Source organism: Zootoca vivipara, chromosome 4 (assembly GCF_963506605.1).
Source record: "Zootoca vivipara chromosome 4, rZooViv1.1, whole genome shotgun sequence".
Lineage (NCBI taxonomy): Eukaryota > Metazoa > Chordata > Lepidosauria > Squamata > Lacertidae > Zootoca > Zootoca vivipara.
In genome coordinates this window covers 46,372,074-46,388,214 of record NC_083279.1, presented here as the reverse complement: position 1 = coordinate 46,388,214, position 16,141 = coordinate 46,372,074, and the positions used below count along the sequence as shown (strand labels likewise).

The following is a 16,141-nucleotide window of genomic DNA, read 5'->3' as shown; positions in this document are numbered from 1 at the left end:
TAAGGGTACATGCTACAGCAGCCACTTAGTTGAAGCTAAGAGGGTCTCTGGTTGGGTTGGTGCCTGGATAGTGGACTCCCTGAGAGCATAAAGACTTCCATTCCACAATGGAAAATGGCAGAATATAAAAGTACTAAGTAAATCTGGGGTTGACCAGGTGGTACCTGCACATGTTATTCAGCTGAGCTTTCATCAGCCCAGCCTGCATCGCCCAAAGGTCAGGGATAACTAACTTTTCTCATTGATTTCAATGACTTGGATTCTAGGATAAACTAACTCAGGGAAGTTTATGCATGGAAAGTTTTCCATCTCCTTTCAGCCACAGGAGCCCCTTGAAAAACCTCTCCTGAGGGCCGGAGATCCACTCCTGAACAATGTGTGATGGTGTGTGGGAGACTGATGGGAATCACCCTAGGCTTGGATGATAAGATAACTTAAGGAAATTGATGGAAGGAAAGTTTCCCATTCCCCTACTTCCAGGAATTCCTTAAGTTAACATAACGTGGAATCCAACCCATTGGAATCAGTGGGTCACATTCATCTTCCTCCCTGGCAGGCTCCTGCACTGCATCCCACACCATTCCCAACCCACAGGAGAAACTTAGCTGTTGTGGGTGGGAGGAAGGATGAGGAACTCTGTTGTCAGACACTGAAATGGCCATATCAAGGAATCTGCATTTAAAGGTGGAAATAAATATTGTGGTATGGCCAGTTGGCTGCTGGGAAATTTGAGGGTGCAGTTTCTTTGGTTTCTTTCTGAAATATACAACTTGTTATTTATTGTTCTCTTGTTACAGGGATAGTTGGTGGGAAATTCCTGGAAAGAGGTCGTATTAAGAAGCCTGGGCAAGAGCAATATAAGGCTGAGCTGTCTGAGTACTACACAGCAAAGGATCTGTATGTCGGAGCTAAAGTGTGTTTCCATGGACACGTCTTTCTTTTGGTGGATGCTGATGAGTATGCTTTCAACTACATGGAGAAACATGCAAATGAGGCAAGCTGTGCTTTCCAATCCTTATTTGGCCTTTAAAGCATATGGAGTTTTATTATCTTGCTTAAATAATGGTGGCTCTGAAAACCACTGTTTATTCACCCCCAAGATCAACACAGAGCCACCGTTGTCTCATTTGAAAACGACCCGGTGAGAAAAACGGGTCCATGTTCTCAACCTGTTCTCTGCGAGATACATACCAAATAATGTCTTTGGTAAATGTCATGGAGTGCACTTTGTGCCTGATGATTCAGGCTCGCAGATTGACTTTCATAATGTCCTAATCCCGCCTTTGTTCCTGGAAGAATAAATCAGCAAAAGCAAAAAAAAAGAGAACTGCTGATACAGTCTGCACTGTACCAGTTAATTTTCCCGTGCAAAAGATAAAGGAGTTGAAGCTAACCAAACAAAATCCATAAGAACATCTGATAGTTGTTATGGTTCCTTCTCCGCAAAGGAGTTGTGCAAGAGCCCTTGGGAGAAAGAACAACCAAATAGGGATAAAATTAGGATCCTGAAAAAGATAGTACAGCGCTAGGGGCACTATTTTTTAAAAGTCGTATGTTATGGGTAACTACGTAACATATTCCAATGAAATAACCATGTTTCAATAAAGTTGCATTAGGGTCACTTCCAGACAACCTGCTATTGAACGTTCATCCTGATGTGCTTGAGCAAAGTTTACAGGGAGATTAGATGCCAACCACTATTTATTGAATATTTGTTCTGATTTGTTGTGCAAGATCCCCAAATGGTGAATGCTGTTCCATTTTCGGCGCTGAAGTAAGATTCTGCAACAAATCCAATTGGCTTCTGTATGTGGAGGGGATGCCACATCTTATGCAGCACAATGCCTTTGACTGGCACTGATTTTCTCAGCTTGAACTTGGCATCACTTTGCAAACTTTTAATAAAAGCTACTTTGGGATTCATTGCTGGTGTTTTAAAAATAATGCAAATATAATGCAACTAATGCATGTGTTTGTCATAAAGGATATGAATAACTCGCTACTGTAGTTTTCAAGCTGCTGTGCATAAGTACTTTGTATGTATTAAATATATGTTCCGTTATTCTCACCTGGACCCTTTCTTTACAGTATCCTGTGGCCAATATCTGCGTAGTTTTGGACAAACTGAAGGCGATAGGAGAACCTCGATCAAGAGAGATTAAGCAGATTTTTGCAGCTGCTGATCCTCAACACACCACCACTATTGATTATGATGAATTTAGGTAAGACTCTGAAAGCCTTGACAAAAGGCAGTTTAAGTTTACGGTATCTTCTGTGAGGTTCCTATCATCAATAATAGAGAGAGAAAATCTACTAGGATGTTGGATATTGGCTTTCTCTATTACACAGAGCACAAACAGGTCCTTAGCAGTGGTACCTGTGGATTACCTATGGAGTCTTGTTCTGACCTGAATTTGTATCTTTTGGTAGGATGGACATATTGTGTGGAATTTTGGCAGTCTCGTTGCTATAAATGATAGGTGCAACGAATAGACACAGGCTGCTTACACACCCTACACTTAAAGTACATTTTCACCCCACCTCCTGCACATTTAATAAACTACAGTTCCCAGTAGTCTATGGGGAGGGCTGATGTGCTTTAAATGTAAGGTGTGTATACTGCCTCAGACGTGTGAATCTGCCTTACACTGAGTCACACTTTTGGACCATCCAGTTCATCAGCGTTTCCCACTCTGATTTAGAGCTGCTCTCTAAAGATTCAGACAGAAGGTTTTCCAGCTGCCTGAGATCCATTTTTAAAAAAGAGGTGTGAGGTAACAAGCCTAGGTCCACATACCTGACTTTGGTTGCTGGCATGCGCACCTCACTCTGTTCCTAAGGCTCTTGTTGGAATTTACACAAAAGCCTCACTGACGAGTGCAAAACTGAAACACATGACAAACCCACTTTATTGTTTCTACATTCTATTTCTGATTTCCAGTCCTGTTCATTCATTATATGACAATTTCTGTCATTTGAATCCTTAAGGCTGCAGTCTATGCACACTTACATAAATGCCACCGAACGCATTTAATTGTCACTAAACATGCATACATGTTTGCGTTTTTCTTGATACGTGCAACAGTTACAGATCTGTGCAGAAACATTGTCAAAGTAAACACGAAACCTCCCCGTGGAAACACAAACAAATGTTTTCTTCATTTCTTTTCACTTTCTCCTTGTCTTTTAATTAAAGGTATTTTCCTGCAAATCTGTGATTTGCAGGACACTGGCCTGAAACAGTGGAAATGTTTAAACTAGGACCCTCAAACTCCACTTCTAGGTCATCTTCATCCGGGCAGAAAATATGCAAAAATTATACTCTGCTCTGAAGCTTCCAGTTACTGTGCTCCCCCCCCCCTTATCTTATTTTGCATCTAGCCTGGAAGCGGATGATTTGTTTGTTATTTCCTTGAAAGCTAAAGTGCAATCCCAAATTTTGTTCTCGTAACGCCGGTTGATGATTTGGCATTATGTTTTAATGGCCTGGTTTGATCCATTTTCTACAAACATATTTTATAACTGGGCACTGTGTTGTAAGCACAGATGGGTTTTTTAAAATCATATCCAGGGACTCAATTTAGATGTTTAAAGTAATGTGCATGATTGTTGTGTCTTTGTATTGAAATGAAAATCAAACGGCAAAGTACCATGCACATATTGAGGTTCTATATTTCTGAGAATTTCTTCTATCAGGAAAAGTCTTACAGATTCTGAGCAAGCATCCATACATCTCTTTGAACAACATGATAGCTTTAAGAAAATCTTGCTGCCTTGACACAGATTGAGTTTACTTTTTGTTCTTAATGCAAAGCCACTTCAGAACACACTGGACAGCAAAAGAAAAATAACAAAAAATAATAATATTGTTACCAAATCAGTAGATTGTGCATCACCTAAATATAACGGCTTTTGAAGAAGGTTTTTTTTTTGGGAGGGGGGGTTTGGAAAATTAATATATTTGTTTCCATGTTATATGAATTAATCATTATTTCTACATGCTGCTATTCAAAAAAGTGTTTATGCTGGATGAGTAGATAAAACAGCTGCAAAAAGCACAATTATTAGCACAGTTACATTTTGGAGTTGGGGTATTGTTTAGGGAATTTTTTTTGCTAGAGGGGTTGTTGCTGTTATTGATATTAATTGTTTAGATCTTTATTTTTAGATCTTACGATTTATGTGGAAATTGTTCAATTTGGTTGTGTACTTTTCGATGTGTTTCATTTATTGCTTATGACTACCTTTGATATTTTTGTAATTATGTCTTTTTCATGTCGTAAGTCGCCTTGAGCATGGTTTTAACTATGGAAAGGCAGCATACAAATAAAATGATGTATGCCTGTATTTTTCCATTTCATTTTTAAATTTCCATTCCATTTCATTGTGTTGAAGCTCAACAAAAATATGATTTAATGTAGATGCTAGTTAAAAATTAGTGGTATGTTTTGTGCCAACACAGTTTTGTATTAACGCACGGCCACTTCAGAAAATGCTGTATATATTTGTTGCTCTTTTCAGGTGCACTTCATGCAAGCAATTATAATATACTATTTTTTTCTTCCTCAGAAATTTGCTGTTGAATATCTCAGATAGAAATTTATCAGAACATGAAATTATGACCCTTGGGCGATACTATAGCTTGAGAGATAAGAATGAAATAGATACCACCTATCTTCTAGCAGTGGCCCAGGAACAACTTAAGAAATATAGCTTTGAGAATTTTGGTCAACTCTTGGCAGTGCTTGCGTACAACGACCGGAGCAAGTAAGGAATGACTGTGTACATAGCTAAGTACTTAAAGGGTGCAAGACGGTAACAGGGAAGTTATATTTACAGAAGGTCTATGTTGTGAGTAGGATACAACTTCTGAACATTCAAAACAGTTCTTATTCAGCTTCTACATTTCTGATGCTAATGGCTTGTAGGCAGCTAGATGCAGATGTTTCCATGAAATAGCTGATTTTTCTATCAATGAAGCCCCTCCTGGAAATGTGGTGGCCTCACCTAGTGAGGAAGGTCATCTATGTTCGTGTTGATTTTTCCATTGAAATGAGTGAGAATCACACTCTGATCCTAATCACATTTACTTGGAAGTAAGTTCAGTACTTCCTCTGCTTTGGATCGTAGCCTTAAAGTCCTTTGCTTTGCCTATGGTGGTTTGGGAGTGTCCTTCTGCTTTAAGTGATCGGAGAGCTTTGCTTCTTCCCTTACATTGAACATAGGCAAACTGTGATGTCTGTTTCAAAGTCCTTTGCAGCATTTTGAAAAGGCCCAGTGTATCTTCTTTGCCTCCCTTCTTTGTCTGGCAGGGCTTGTCCTTTTTGCTGCTCTGAGAATCCAGTGTCGGTGTTATGGTCTGAATCTGATTACCTACAGGGAAACAATTTTTTAAATCCCATTGACTTAATTATTTTGGTCTGCAATTTGTTAATTCAAAGCTCCAGGTTTGGAAGAGAATATATCAATCTGTCTCTCACTGGCCTTCAGCACATTTTAGCATCCTGGAGGCAAAGTGCTTCAGCAAGCGGGATTTCTGGGGGGTGAGGTAGGTGTCATTTGGGTGGACAGACAAGCCTGGTGCCTAGTGGTGGTTTCTTCTTTTACATTTCTCTCATTTGCCAAGCAGCTGATCAGAAGAGCCAGAGAGCTGCAATCCTTCTCTTGAGGGTGCATGAGGGGGAGGGCCCTGGCAGAAGCACTGAGATGGACAGGTTAGCTCAGGCATCCCCAAACTTCGGCCCTCCAGATTTTTTGGACTACAATTCCCATCTTCCCCAACCACTGGTCCTGTTAGCTAGGGATCATGGGAGTTTGGGATTAGGCCAAAACATCTGGAGGGCCGCAGTTTGGGGATGCCTGGGTTAGCTGGTGGCTCAGGAAAAAGGAACAGGAAGTCAGACTAATGGCCCATCTAGCTTTTTATTGTCTATACAGGCTGGCAATGGCTTTTGGGGAGTTTGAACAGGATCTGGAGGCATTGGGGAGTGTCCTGGGGCCTTCTGCAGCCAAAGCAGATGTCCTACTTCTGAGCTGCAGCCCTTGACCCTAATATGTAGGCACGAGTATTAGCCTTCCCTGATACTCAAAGCTCCACACAATGGAGCAGCTTGAAGGCAAGGAACAGTCACTGGACTGCATTTTAAGGAGCTTTGCTTTCCAAAAGCTTTTCCACCATCTTTTTCAGGTTACTATTTTTTAAATGCAGATATTGACACCTCTTAAACCAGGCATTTTCCATTTTTCCATTTCCATTTAAAAAAATTGAATTCCATGAGAAACATTTCTGTTTGTGCAGATGCGGACTGCTGGCCAGCGACAAGTGCAGGACTATATGCAAGTCCTTCAGGCTACCGGTAGCAGACGATCTTTTGCGAGCAATATTGACTGCGTAAGTCTCAATCTAAGATTATATGAATTTATGTAAATGGTGTGTTGAGTCAGGAATGCTGGAAACCAGGAACAGTTAGTTTTTAAGCAAGTTGAGGATGGTTTGAAGGAGGCATAGCCTCCCGGAGCATACCTTTCTTTTGTCTGACTGCTGCGGCTGGATTTGCTGATATCCAGAAGTAGAACAAGGGGTGCCTCAACAATCGTGCAGGGTTCCCAAAAGCAGCTTTCGTTGGGTCCAACAAGTGAAATGTGCTGTTCCCTCTTAAAATTCCAACTATACTGCAAAAGGGAGCCTGCTGCAAGGAGCAGTCAGTCCAGATCTTTACCTTTTCTACCTCTCTCCTGAAGTCCAGCTTTGACAGGTGGGCAGGGCCACCCACCAGCCAATCACCTGACATCATGGTGACATCAGGTGACAGCTAGCTGGGTGGCCCTGCCCATCTGTCAAGAGTTGGCTTGTGAAGTCAACTTCACCAGCCTGTTTCCTGCTGGGGACAAACACTGGTGAAGCAGCACCCAACAGGATTGAACTCTCTGTTCACCAGCTGATGAATAGTGACTTCAGTCTTGCTCTCTGCTAGGCTCTTAGCCAGATTTAACCCACCACCCACTCATCTGAGGGGGAGTAGGGTGCAATTCTGTGTGGGCTGTGCTTGCCAGTTCTCTCATCAGCTGCTGAGTGGGCGGGGTGTTAAATCCTGATGCTTTGGCTGCACGCACCAGTAATATGTTATTGAACCCCAGTCCCCCATCAGCTGATGTCACCCACCCATCAGAGTCATGTCAGCTGATTAACAGATGGGTGTGGTTTGGGGAAAATGGCGTTGTGGGCCAAATTGGCCCTGCTGGTGGGCCAATAGGTTCCTCACCCCTATGTCAAAGGGTTGAATGAGACAGCTGAGGAGGAGGCATGCCTGGTGCAACTTCAAAGCATTCCTACATGACTAGGGATTGAGGAGAAGCTCACTCAGGCTGAAGCAAAAAGCCTTCTCTCTCCATCTGAGGCTGTTGGGGAATACAGAGGGAATTGCCTCTTGTTGCAAACTTTTGAAACAGTTGGGAAAACCTGGAAAACCTGTTTATCTGAGGTGAAAATGAGATGAGTGTACTCACATCAAACAGCAGTCCCTACCTTCAAATTGTCACCAGAATCTTTAGCCTGACTTGTATAAAATGACAAGCTGTCAGTAGTTTCCCAAGTCGTGCTTCTCCCCGTTGATGGCTTCACATATTCACGAGAGTTTCATTTTTGCCTTCATTGCAAACAACCTTTCTGTGCATCCCTTCTTAACTTTTTATTAACAAGGTGGATCACATGAGCTGTGTGTGTGTACATTGCACTCTTGATTCAATGTCTTAGAGATGCCAAAACAGCCTGGGTTATTGTTTAGGAACTGTGCTGTTTCAATAATGGCGGTTTAAATATATATATAATACACAGATTGCAAATGCGGTCTGAATCTGACAACGTTCAATGAAAAGAAGGGCCTTTGTTACTGATGTGTGCGGCTGCACAGATTGAAAACGACACGGCACAGATGTCAGAGTTCCGCTGGGCATCTATTCTACTGAGCAACCTGCTTGCAAAATGAGAGTGTAGGGTTATTGCTTTAACGTGTAACTTTAGGAACATTACAAGGTTTATAGCTCCCATATTTGCATTGAGGTGGGGGAGAATGAACCTGCAGTTTTACTGTGTTTTGGCATGGGTTTCTCAAGATGTGCTGTGAAACTCACAAGGGAAGCCTCTGTGTAAGGAAGGGTCAAAGCAGTACACTGGTGGAGAAGCATGCCGTCTTTTGGCCCAAGGCCACCCAAGTTGTCATCCCTTGAGATGCCCAGATTTCCCTCCTCCCAACTAACCCATCTTGAGCTCTCAGGAGCTATGAGGCTTCTTGCTCAGGTCACTTCCTCCTTACCAAACAACCCCTCCCCCTACCTCCTGTTTTGCTAAGGGCTTTGATATTGAATTAAAAGACAATATGGTATAATGCCAGACTTGCCTTGTATTGCATTGTTAAAAGTGAAACCTCTCAGAACGTGAAATGATTCCTCACCTTTTAAAGCTCTTTGTGGCCCGTCATAGGACAGCAGTAGGTAACCCTTTGTCTTATCCCTCTTTTCTGAAATGCCTAATAAAAATAAGGCACAGTTATTAAAAAATCTGGTGCCTCCATAAAACAAGAGCTTTTCAGGGAGTTCCCTGCGGTAGGCAGATGGATGACTTTTGCAATTTGCTGCACATTCATCATTTCTGACACCTGCTCATGAGCATTAGTCAAAGGGAGTAAAATAATTCATTTTTAGAACTCCCACTAACCTGAACTGCCAAAAGTTGTTCTGGGACAGCTAGAATCCAGGAGTGAAATGAAGAATTCTCTCCTACTTCTGGAAAGCAGTAATTAAATAGATGCAACCAGAAAAGAGAGTTATGTTCTATCACTTGTGATAAATGCAGTAAGTATTAAAGATGGGGCCTTTTTATCTATAAACCATGGAAGAATAATATGAAACTATTTGTGATGTGTACCCTGATCCTAAATGTATTTAATGAAGTGAACTAAATTGCACCAGTTATCTGAAAGTGAAGCCCATCCTAACTTTCTCTGAACAGTGTGTTTAGAATCAGTGTATTAATCTGAAAATAAACTACAGGGTTTCATATCGCAAAATATGAAATGGGCCAAAGGAATGCATTACTTATCTAAAATACAGATATTAATTGAATTTGCTGTGGTTATTTGATAGCAACGAAGGCTAAGGGCTTGAATAGTTTCCCATGTTGCTGTGCCACACTTGTTAGAATATTCTTTGAAAACTTGATCCAACAAATTTGAAAACTGGAGCATGTCCCCAGCTATTTCTTGAGTTATACAGTACTAGTTTTACAGGGTTAGAAAAAAGCATGCACTGTTTTTTTTCCACAAGCACATTAACACACAACTCAGGCTTTGATAGGAACAGTGAAAAAGGAGGTAGATAACTTGTGTTCAACCTCATCTTCAAGGGGCTGCATTTCCTGTGAAAGATTAGGAACACAGCCAGGAGGTACAGTTTGAGGTAGCTTTGACACTAGAGGCCCAACTGGTCCCTGTGGCCCATGGCTGCTTTTGTTCTCCCCTCCTCATTTCACTTATTTCAAATATTTTTATGCTGTCTCTTAGGCACAACCCCATTCTGCACAGAGCGAGCCTGGCCACAGTTACCTATGCTCTAATAACCTTCTCTCTAGACCAGACATCCCCAAACCTCAGCCCTCCAGATGTTTTGAACTACAATTCCCATCTTCCCTGTTAGCTAGGGATCATGGGAGTTGTAGGCCAAAACACCTGGAGGACCGCAGTTTGGGGATGCCTGGTCTAGACTATTGAAGTGTGTTGTGGGGAGTTTCCTTTGAAGAGTGCTCAGAAACTTAGGTTCAGAACCCAGCAGCTAGATTGCTACTTTTCTGGGAGCAAATCCCATTGAACGTAGTTAGACATACTTCTGAGTAGACATGTATAGATCATATTGCAAATCAGTTACGAGGAAAGGAAGTGTGGGTGGAGAAGAAGAAACTTGATGGGCATGCAAAAGCACGTGAAGTTAACAGAAGGGGTAATCTGGAGTTCTGTTTGGAAAGGCATGCATGGAGCAACAATTTAATGTAGTTAAGAGAAACATAGGGTCAAAAATACTGCCTTCTGTTTTTGTTTTTTAATAAATAAATAAATAAATAAATATAATAATCATAATCATAATTTATTATTTGTACTCCGCCCATCCGGCTGGGTTTCCCCAGCCGCCCTGGGCGGCTTCCAACAAGATTAAAATACATTAAAAAGTCACACATTAAAAACTTCCCTAAACAGGGCTGCCTTCAGATGTTTTCTAAATGACAGGTAGTTGTTCATCTCTTTGACCTCTGGTGGGAGGGCATACCCTCCGGTGGAAAATAATAAACAATTGGGTATATATGTATCCAAAAATTGCCTTCTCTTCAAAAACCTATGACACAAATTAAGCAAATCTGCATATGGCTGCTTTGCGTAATAGATTCTGCTTCTGAGATCCAGGTAGCCAGGTTAACTTGGACTGACTGATTAATTTTGGGGTGATGATTAGGAAATGGAAGGCGAGAAGGGTCTGGAAAATGGAGACAGGTGGACTGTGGGACAGAGGCTGGAGAAAGGTAGCAATTTGAGAAGAACAAGGTTTTTTCAGGCCATTGGGCCATTACTTCTGCTTAACCACCAGAAATCCCTTTCTGAGTTCTGAAGTTTTTCATTAGACACTGTGCATGCATTGCAAGCGTTTCTTCCTTAGAACCGTGTAGCTCTTCCATTTTTCCTTGGTCTTTTCCAAGCCAGCCAAAAGAATCATACTGTGAGCAGAGAATGGCAAAAACCTATTAATAAAATTGCAGGAGGTTAGCATAGTGTAGCCATCTAGTGTTTTCCCAAAAGATACTTTTGTGATGAAAGCTTGTAGTAGTAACTGTAAAAAAACCGCACACAAAATATATTACAAGGGCCATAGAGCTTAGTGAAAGAATACACTTTATTCTTAGTCTGAAGTGTAAATCAGGTTTAATGCCTGTTGACTTTTATTGGGTGTGTTTGCTATTTAAACATAAGGGATTGGGAATAATTATTATCCAGGATTTTGGATATAATCTCTAAAATTCTGGCTATTTAGTGGTTCAATATTTTTATGTGATAAGTGATTACTTGTCCCAAACCAGAAGAAAAAATAATAATGTAAAACATATTTGTGGCAATTGTCCAAATTCCCCATCAGCAAGCAAACACAGGGACATAATTACCATCCCTAAACCAGTTGCATACTGCAGATAAACAAAGGTTTTTATAATTTTCACATAGGACGGTCAGACCTCATGGAATTCAGCTTCTAAATTCAGAAATGAGCCCCATAGGAATCAGCCTATAAGAAATATTCCCTTATGATAGATAAACCATGGGAGCTACAGGGACCACGACCTCCCTGCCATTAAATTGTGCTAGCTGATAGTAGCATCAAGGCATGAATTGCCTGGGGAAGAAAAAGCAAACATAAGCAGGCCAGCACAACATTAAGAGAATACTCCTGCCACATCCCTCCTCACTGAGTACCCTCCCAGACAGAGGAGAAGGGAACATGAACACCAGTTCAAACCAGGTGTTCATCCTTCTTTCATAGGATAATTCTAGATATAATTCAGTGTCTACTCCAAGCATATGAAATCAAAATAAATGAACAGTTTAATTTTCCTTTATTCTACATCATTTGTTAATTCTTATAACAGCAGGTTGCTCAAACTAGACTCACCTAAACATTTTCATTTGGCACTCCCACTTCTTTTGGAATTTTCATTTGGTACTCCCACAGTGGTAAGGTTCCGCCTCCTTCCATATGAACCTACCCGGACCCTGAGATCATCTTCTGAGGCCCTCCTTCGTGTGCCTCCTCCTCGAGAGGTCTGGAGGGTGGCAACACAGGAACGGGCCTCCTCTGCAGTGGCTCCCCATCTGTGGAATGCTCTCCCCAGGGAAGGTTGCATGGCGTCTTCATTATACACATTTAGGCGTCAGGCAAAAACGTTCCTTTTTAGCCAGGCCTTTGGTTGACCTGATCAACATCCCATACCCTTTTAAAATGTGGCTCTTTTGGGGGGTATTATTGGGTTATTGGTTTTATTTTAATTTTATATACTGTGATCCTTTTATGTGAACCAGCTTGAGACCTCTGGGCATAGGGCGGTATATAAATTCTAATAATAATAATAATAATAATAATAATAATAATAATAATAATAATTGGAATAATAATAAATATATTTCATGCATTGCATTTGAGGTAAAAAGCAGAAATAGTTAACTATTGTAATAAATCACCATAAAATAATTTTTAAACAATGTTTTATATAAAAATATTATATATTGGAGGGATAAGGGCCCACCTCAAACTCCATGACAAACTTATATGCAAGTCGCGAGATCACAATATAATCTGTAACACTGCCTTCATGCTTTGTAAAGTGGGCATATTCCCCAGGGCTATCTCCCTCTGTCATACTGTTAAAAATTAGCAAGTCTATCCGCCTACAACTTGGGCTAAACAAAGCCCTGAATAAGGGAGGTACTCCGGCTAAGTAGATATCTGGTTCCAGAATCTGATTGTAATGGGTGTACAAATTTACATCGTTGGCTCCCATACGTGCATTAAAATCTCCTGCAATGCTAAATACTGTAGGATATTGGGATTCCAGGGATTCTATATAATTCTCTAGTTCTGTGCATTTAGTATTCACAGTAGGTTTTGTTTTTACAAGGTGGTATGTAGACGTTAGTCAGCATTAAACATATTTTCAAAACTATAACCAAGACAGCAGTTGCAAACAGGTTCCATGGAATCATGGCTGTTGCAGTTGCATTCAACTGAGCGGAGATGAAACATGCTAGACCCCCACTGGCCCTACCACCTTTCGTCAAGGGAATGGCTGTTAATGAGTGACAAAGGGTATGTTTCCCCCCTCTGCACACACACACATCATGAATTCATGTCCATTTAGTTCTTATGGGTTTAAAAAGATCATTTCTAGGTAAAGGATGAAAAGTCATTGCTGTGTTAAGCAAAGTAATAGCCAGTCACTTACTGAATATGTGCATTCCCAATCTGATTTTAGGTGTGAAGATTGCAAAGAGCAAGTAAATTATAAGAAACTAGTCGATGGGCTCAACTGGAGAGATCATCCAATTCCAGTTTTCCAAACCGTCTTGATACCTTTACAGGTAAGCCAAAAGTATTTCAGACTAATGGACCTGCACAAACAAGAACCTCCTACTGTAGCTTTCAAAGGAGTCAAAAAAAATATTGCAGTCAAATAATTAAAAATGTACTTAGTAATGAATGAGAACTAAACATCCAAAACATTTTGTAGATTCTGAAACTTCACTATGCTTATATTCATATTCTGACTGTTGAGGTTGAAATTCTTCTAATGAGGCATAAGCCACATGTTAGGTGCCTTGGTACATCAAATTTCCAACCTATTTCCTGCTGTTGCATGGCATCTGGATTGAAAGTAAAAAATCTATGGCCAGTTTGCCTCAAAGTATTTTTGGTGTACTACCCCCCCCCCATTTTTAATTGTTTAAATCGCTGAAGATAATTTTGATGAGTACATTTTAATGAAAAGGAGTCCTGAGGGAAACTAAAGGAAGGAATGGAATTTGAATCCCCCTGTTGGATTTTTGAACTTTATCCATTATATCTTCATCTCACTTGTGATTTAGGATTGAGTATTTCTGGAGTGCTTGATGATTATATCTGACACACAGAAACCTCATGCTGCGCTCTCATTGACTAACTGAATCCAGAGAGTTTTATTTAATCTGTCTACCAGTTTCTAAGCTAACAGGTCCCAGGAAATAAATCTTCTCCTCGCGGGTCCCATGGCTTCATAGATGCCGTTTACTGCCCTAATACCTTCTCCAAGAATGCTGTACTGAAGATCACTATTCCCCAGCTAGCTTAATCTCTAGCAAAAACTAAACAATTTATGTCCCAAAATTCCAAAGCCTGGTTTAAAGATGAGGTCTTCTCCCATCCCTGACAGCCATCAAACTGTCAACTGGGTCATATTATATTGTTAGTGGAGTATATGAATGTATTCTGTTTTTATAGCACTGATTCTCAAATGGAAAGAGAGATAGTGCAGGGAGCTTCTGGAGCAACAGAGACCTCATCCTTAAGACGGGCCCGGGTCATGCCTCTCGAGCATTATACGCTGCCTGGGAAAGGGGAGTTTTCTGTGAGGCACTGGGAAATTATGCACATCCAGGTCTGGTTTAAAGATGAGGCTTCTGCCACTGCTGAGCTCAGCTGTTTTTCGCACCAGCACCCTTTTATCATGGTAAGTTTTAGGAAAGCATGGAGGGAAGAAGCACTGGGGAGAGCTTCTTTGGCTTTGGTCTTTCTGAGTTTTCTCGGAAACCTCATGGAAAGCTCAAGCTTTTCCTGCAGGTTCTCTAAGAAAGTATGGAAACCCAAGTTGATTACAAGGTGGGCTGAGGAGAGCAAGCTCCTCACTAGTTGCACGTAACCAGTGGATTCTTGTGGTGGTGTATTTTGATGGTTGGGCATGGGAATCAATATTCAGTCCCACCTTCAGAGTAGCCTCTAAGATTTTGCTAGTCTCCTGTTGTGACTTTCCTCAAATTAAGGCTAATTAGAGCGATTTTGCATTCCCCAGGTGAGTGTTACTGCTGCTGAGGTTTTTCCTTGTCTCCACCTCTAGTTTAAGGCCATTTGTCATGTTCTAGAAACATTAACATATTCTTGTTAATGTTGATCTAATAACATAGTTCCGTTTGTTGAACGAGTTGTGGACGGAAATGAGGGCAGCGCTGCTTCATTGTGTTTTGTGCCATTTCTGGTTGCTTTCCATGTCAGCCCTAAATGTGTCTTGACCACTTATTCCATTATTTTTAGTGTGAAGATGAATGGAGAGGGGAACCACCGGCCCTTCCAGTGAAGAAGATTCAATACTTACCTCTCATGGTGGATCTCTTTGGTAATGAAGAATGTTAGCACCTCTTGCAGATAAATGTTGCGACTTCCTTTCTCTGGAGACTTACTGTACATGCTTTTTTAAATAAAAGAATCACAGTTGTAGATTTTTGGGGCAATGTAAGTTTGATTTTTTTACTTTATTGTAGAAATATAATTTAGATACTTTTGTAATCCTTTCAAACTTCAATAGACTGTACTGTACATGCACTTTCACAATTAAAATCATTTAAATTTACCTTCACTCTCAGTTGTTATATGTGCAACGAGCACTGGGTAACTCAGGAGTTTCCAAGTGTTTTTGTGAAGTTTCTAGCTAAGGACCATGTCCCCCAGCACCACATGCACACAGCCAGACTTTGCTGTCCTTCTGTTTTCTTACAAGTTGCTTGAGGATAGTGGCCATGCTGATCCAGACCCTGACATGACTCCTGACCCTTTAAAAGCTGTATAGAATAAACAATTTGACCAGCCTCCCATCACTGCATATCTTCACTCAGAAAAGATGTGCCTGGCAAAACTCTTGCCTTTTATGCAACTTGGAAAAGATACGGACACTTTTGCAGCATGATGGCATTATGGTCAAAGTATATCTGCCTTAAGTAGGATGGCTTTCATAATAAAACCATGATACATTGCTTTGAGCTTGAACACAGGCCTAGTCCTCTCTCAGATGGCAAACTTGTGCCTTGCAGTATCATCTCAGATCTGCAAGTAGCGGCTTACAGATCTGAGTGTTCCTTAGTATCATTTTTAAAAATGCAATCACCCCCTCTGCACATTAAAAGCAACAAGCTAAGAAAAAGATTAGGCTGGAACCCATCTCCCCGATATAGTGTTATGTGCACAGTGTGTGTGTCTGTGAGTTGCATGGAGTATTCAGTCATGTGAACCCCAATTCTGAAGTGGTATAGTTCAGAGTTGAGCTATACCACCTCAGTGAGAATTGGGCCACAGTACTGTAGAGGTGAACTTTTGTCCATAGCTCCACCCCATTTTACTCTCATTTGTGGTTGCAAGGGCTGTGAATTGCCCCATTATGATCTACTTTTAGCAAATGCCAGATGAAGTGAAAGCACACTTCTTGGTTCTGCAACTTCAGATATTGGTAAGGGCTTGTGTGCTTGAGTTCTTCCCTGTGAAAAGTTCTTGCGAACAGACTTCTTTCAAAGTGGATCTAGCATAATGCTCTCTCAGT

The 16,141-nt window shown here is 41.0% G+C and overlaps 1 protein-coding gene across 1 annotated transcript in view; it reads left to right on the top strand.

The window, feature by feature from the left end:
* The window catches only part of EFHC2 (EF-hand domain containing 2), a 53,583-nt gene extending 38,402 nt beyond the window's left edge, over nucleotides 1–15,181 (top strand). The window contains exons 10-15 of the mRNA XM_035116174.2: nucleotides 798–994; nucleotides 2,089–2,222; nucleotides 4,570–4,767; nucleotides 6,299–6,391; nucleotides 13,058–13,163; nucleotides 14,866–15,181. Of these exons, the coding sequence (XP_034972065.1) occupies nucleotides 798–994; nucleotides 2,089–2,222; nucleotides 4,570–4,767; nucleotides 6,299–6,391; nucleotides 13,058–13,163; nucleotides 14,866–14,964 (827 nt within the window). The 3' untranslated portion in view covers nucleotides 14,965–15,181. The remainder of the gene's footprint in view (nucleotides 1–797; nucleotides 995–2,088; nucleotides 2,223–4,569; nucleotides 4,768–6,298; nucleotides 6,392–13,057; nucleotides 13,164–14,865) is intronic.
* The last annotated feature ends 960 nt before the right edge of the window (nucleotides 15,182–16,141 follow it).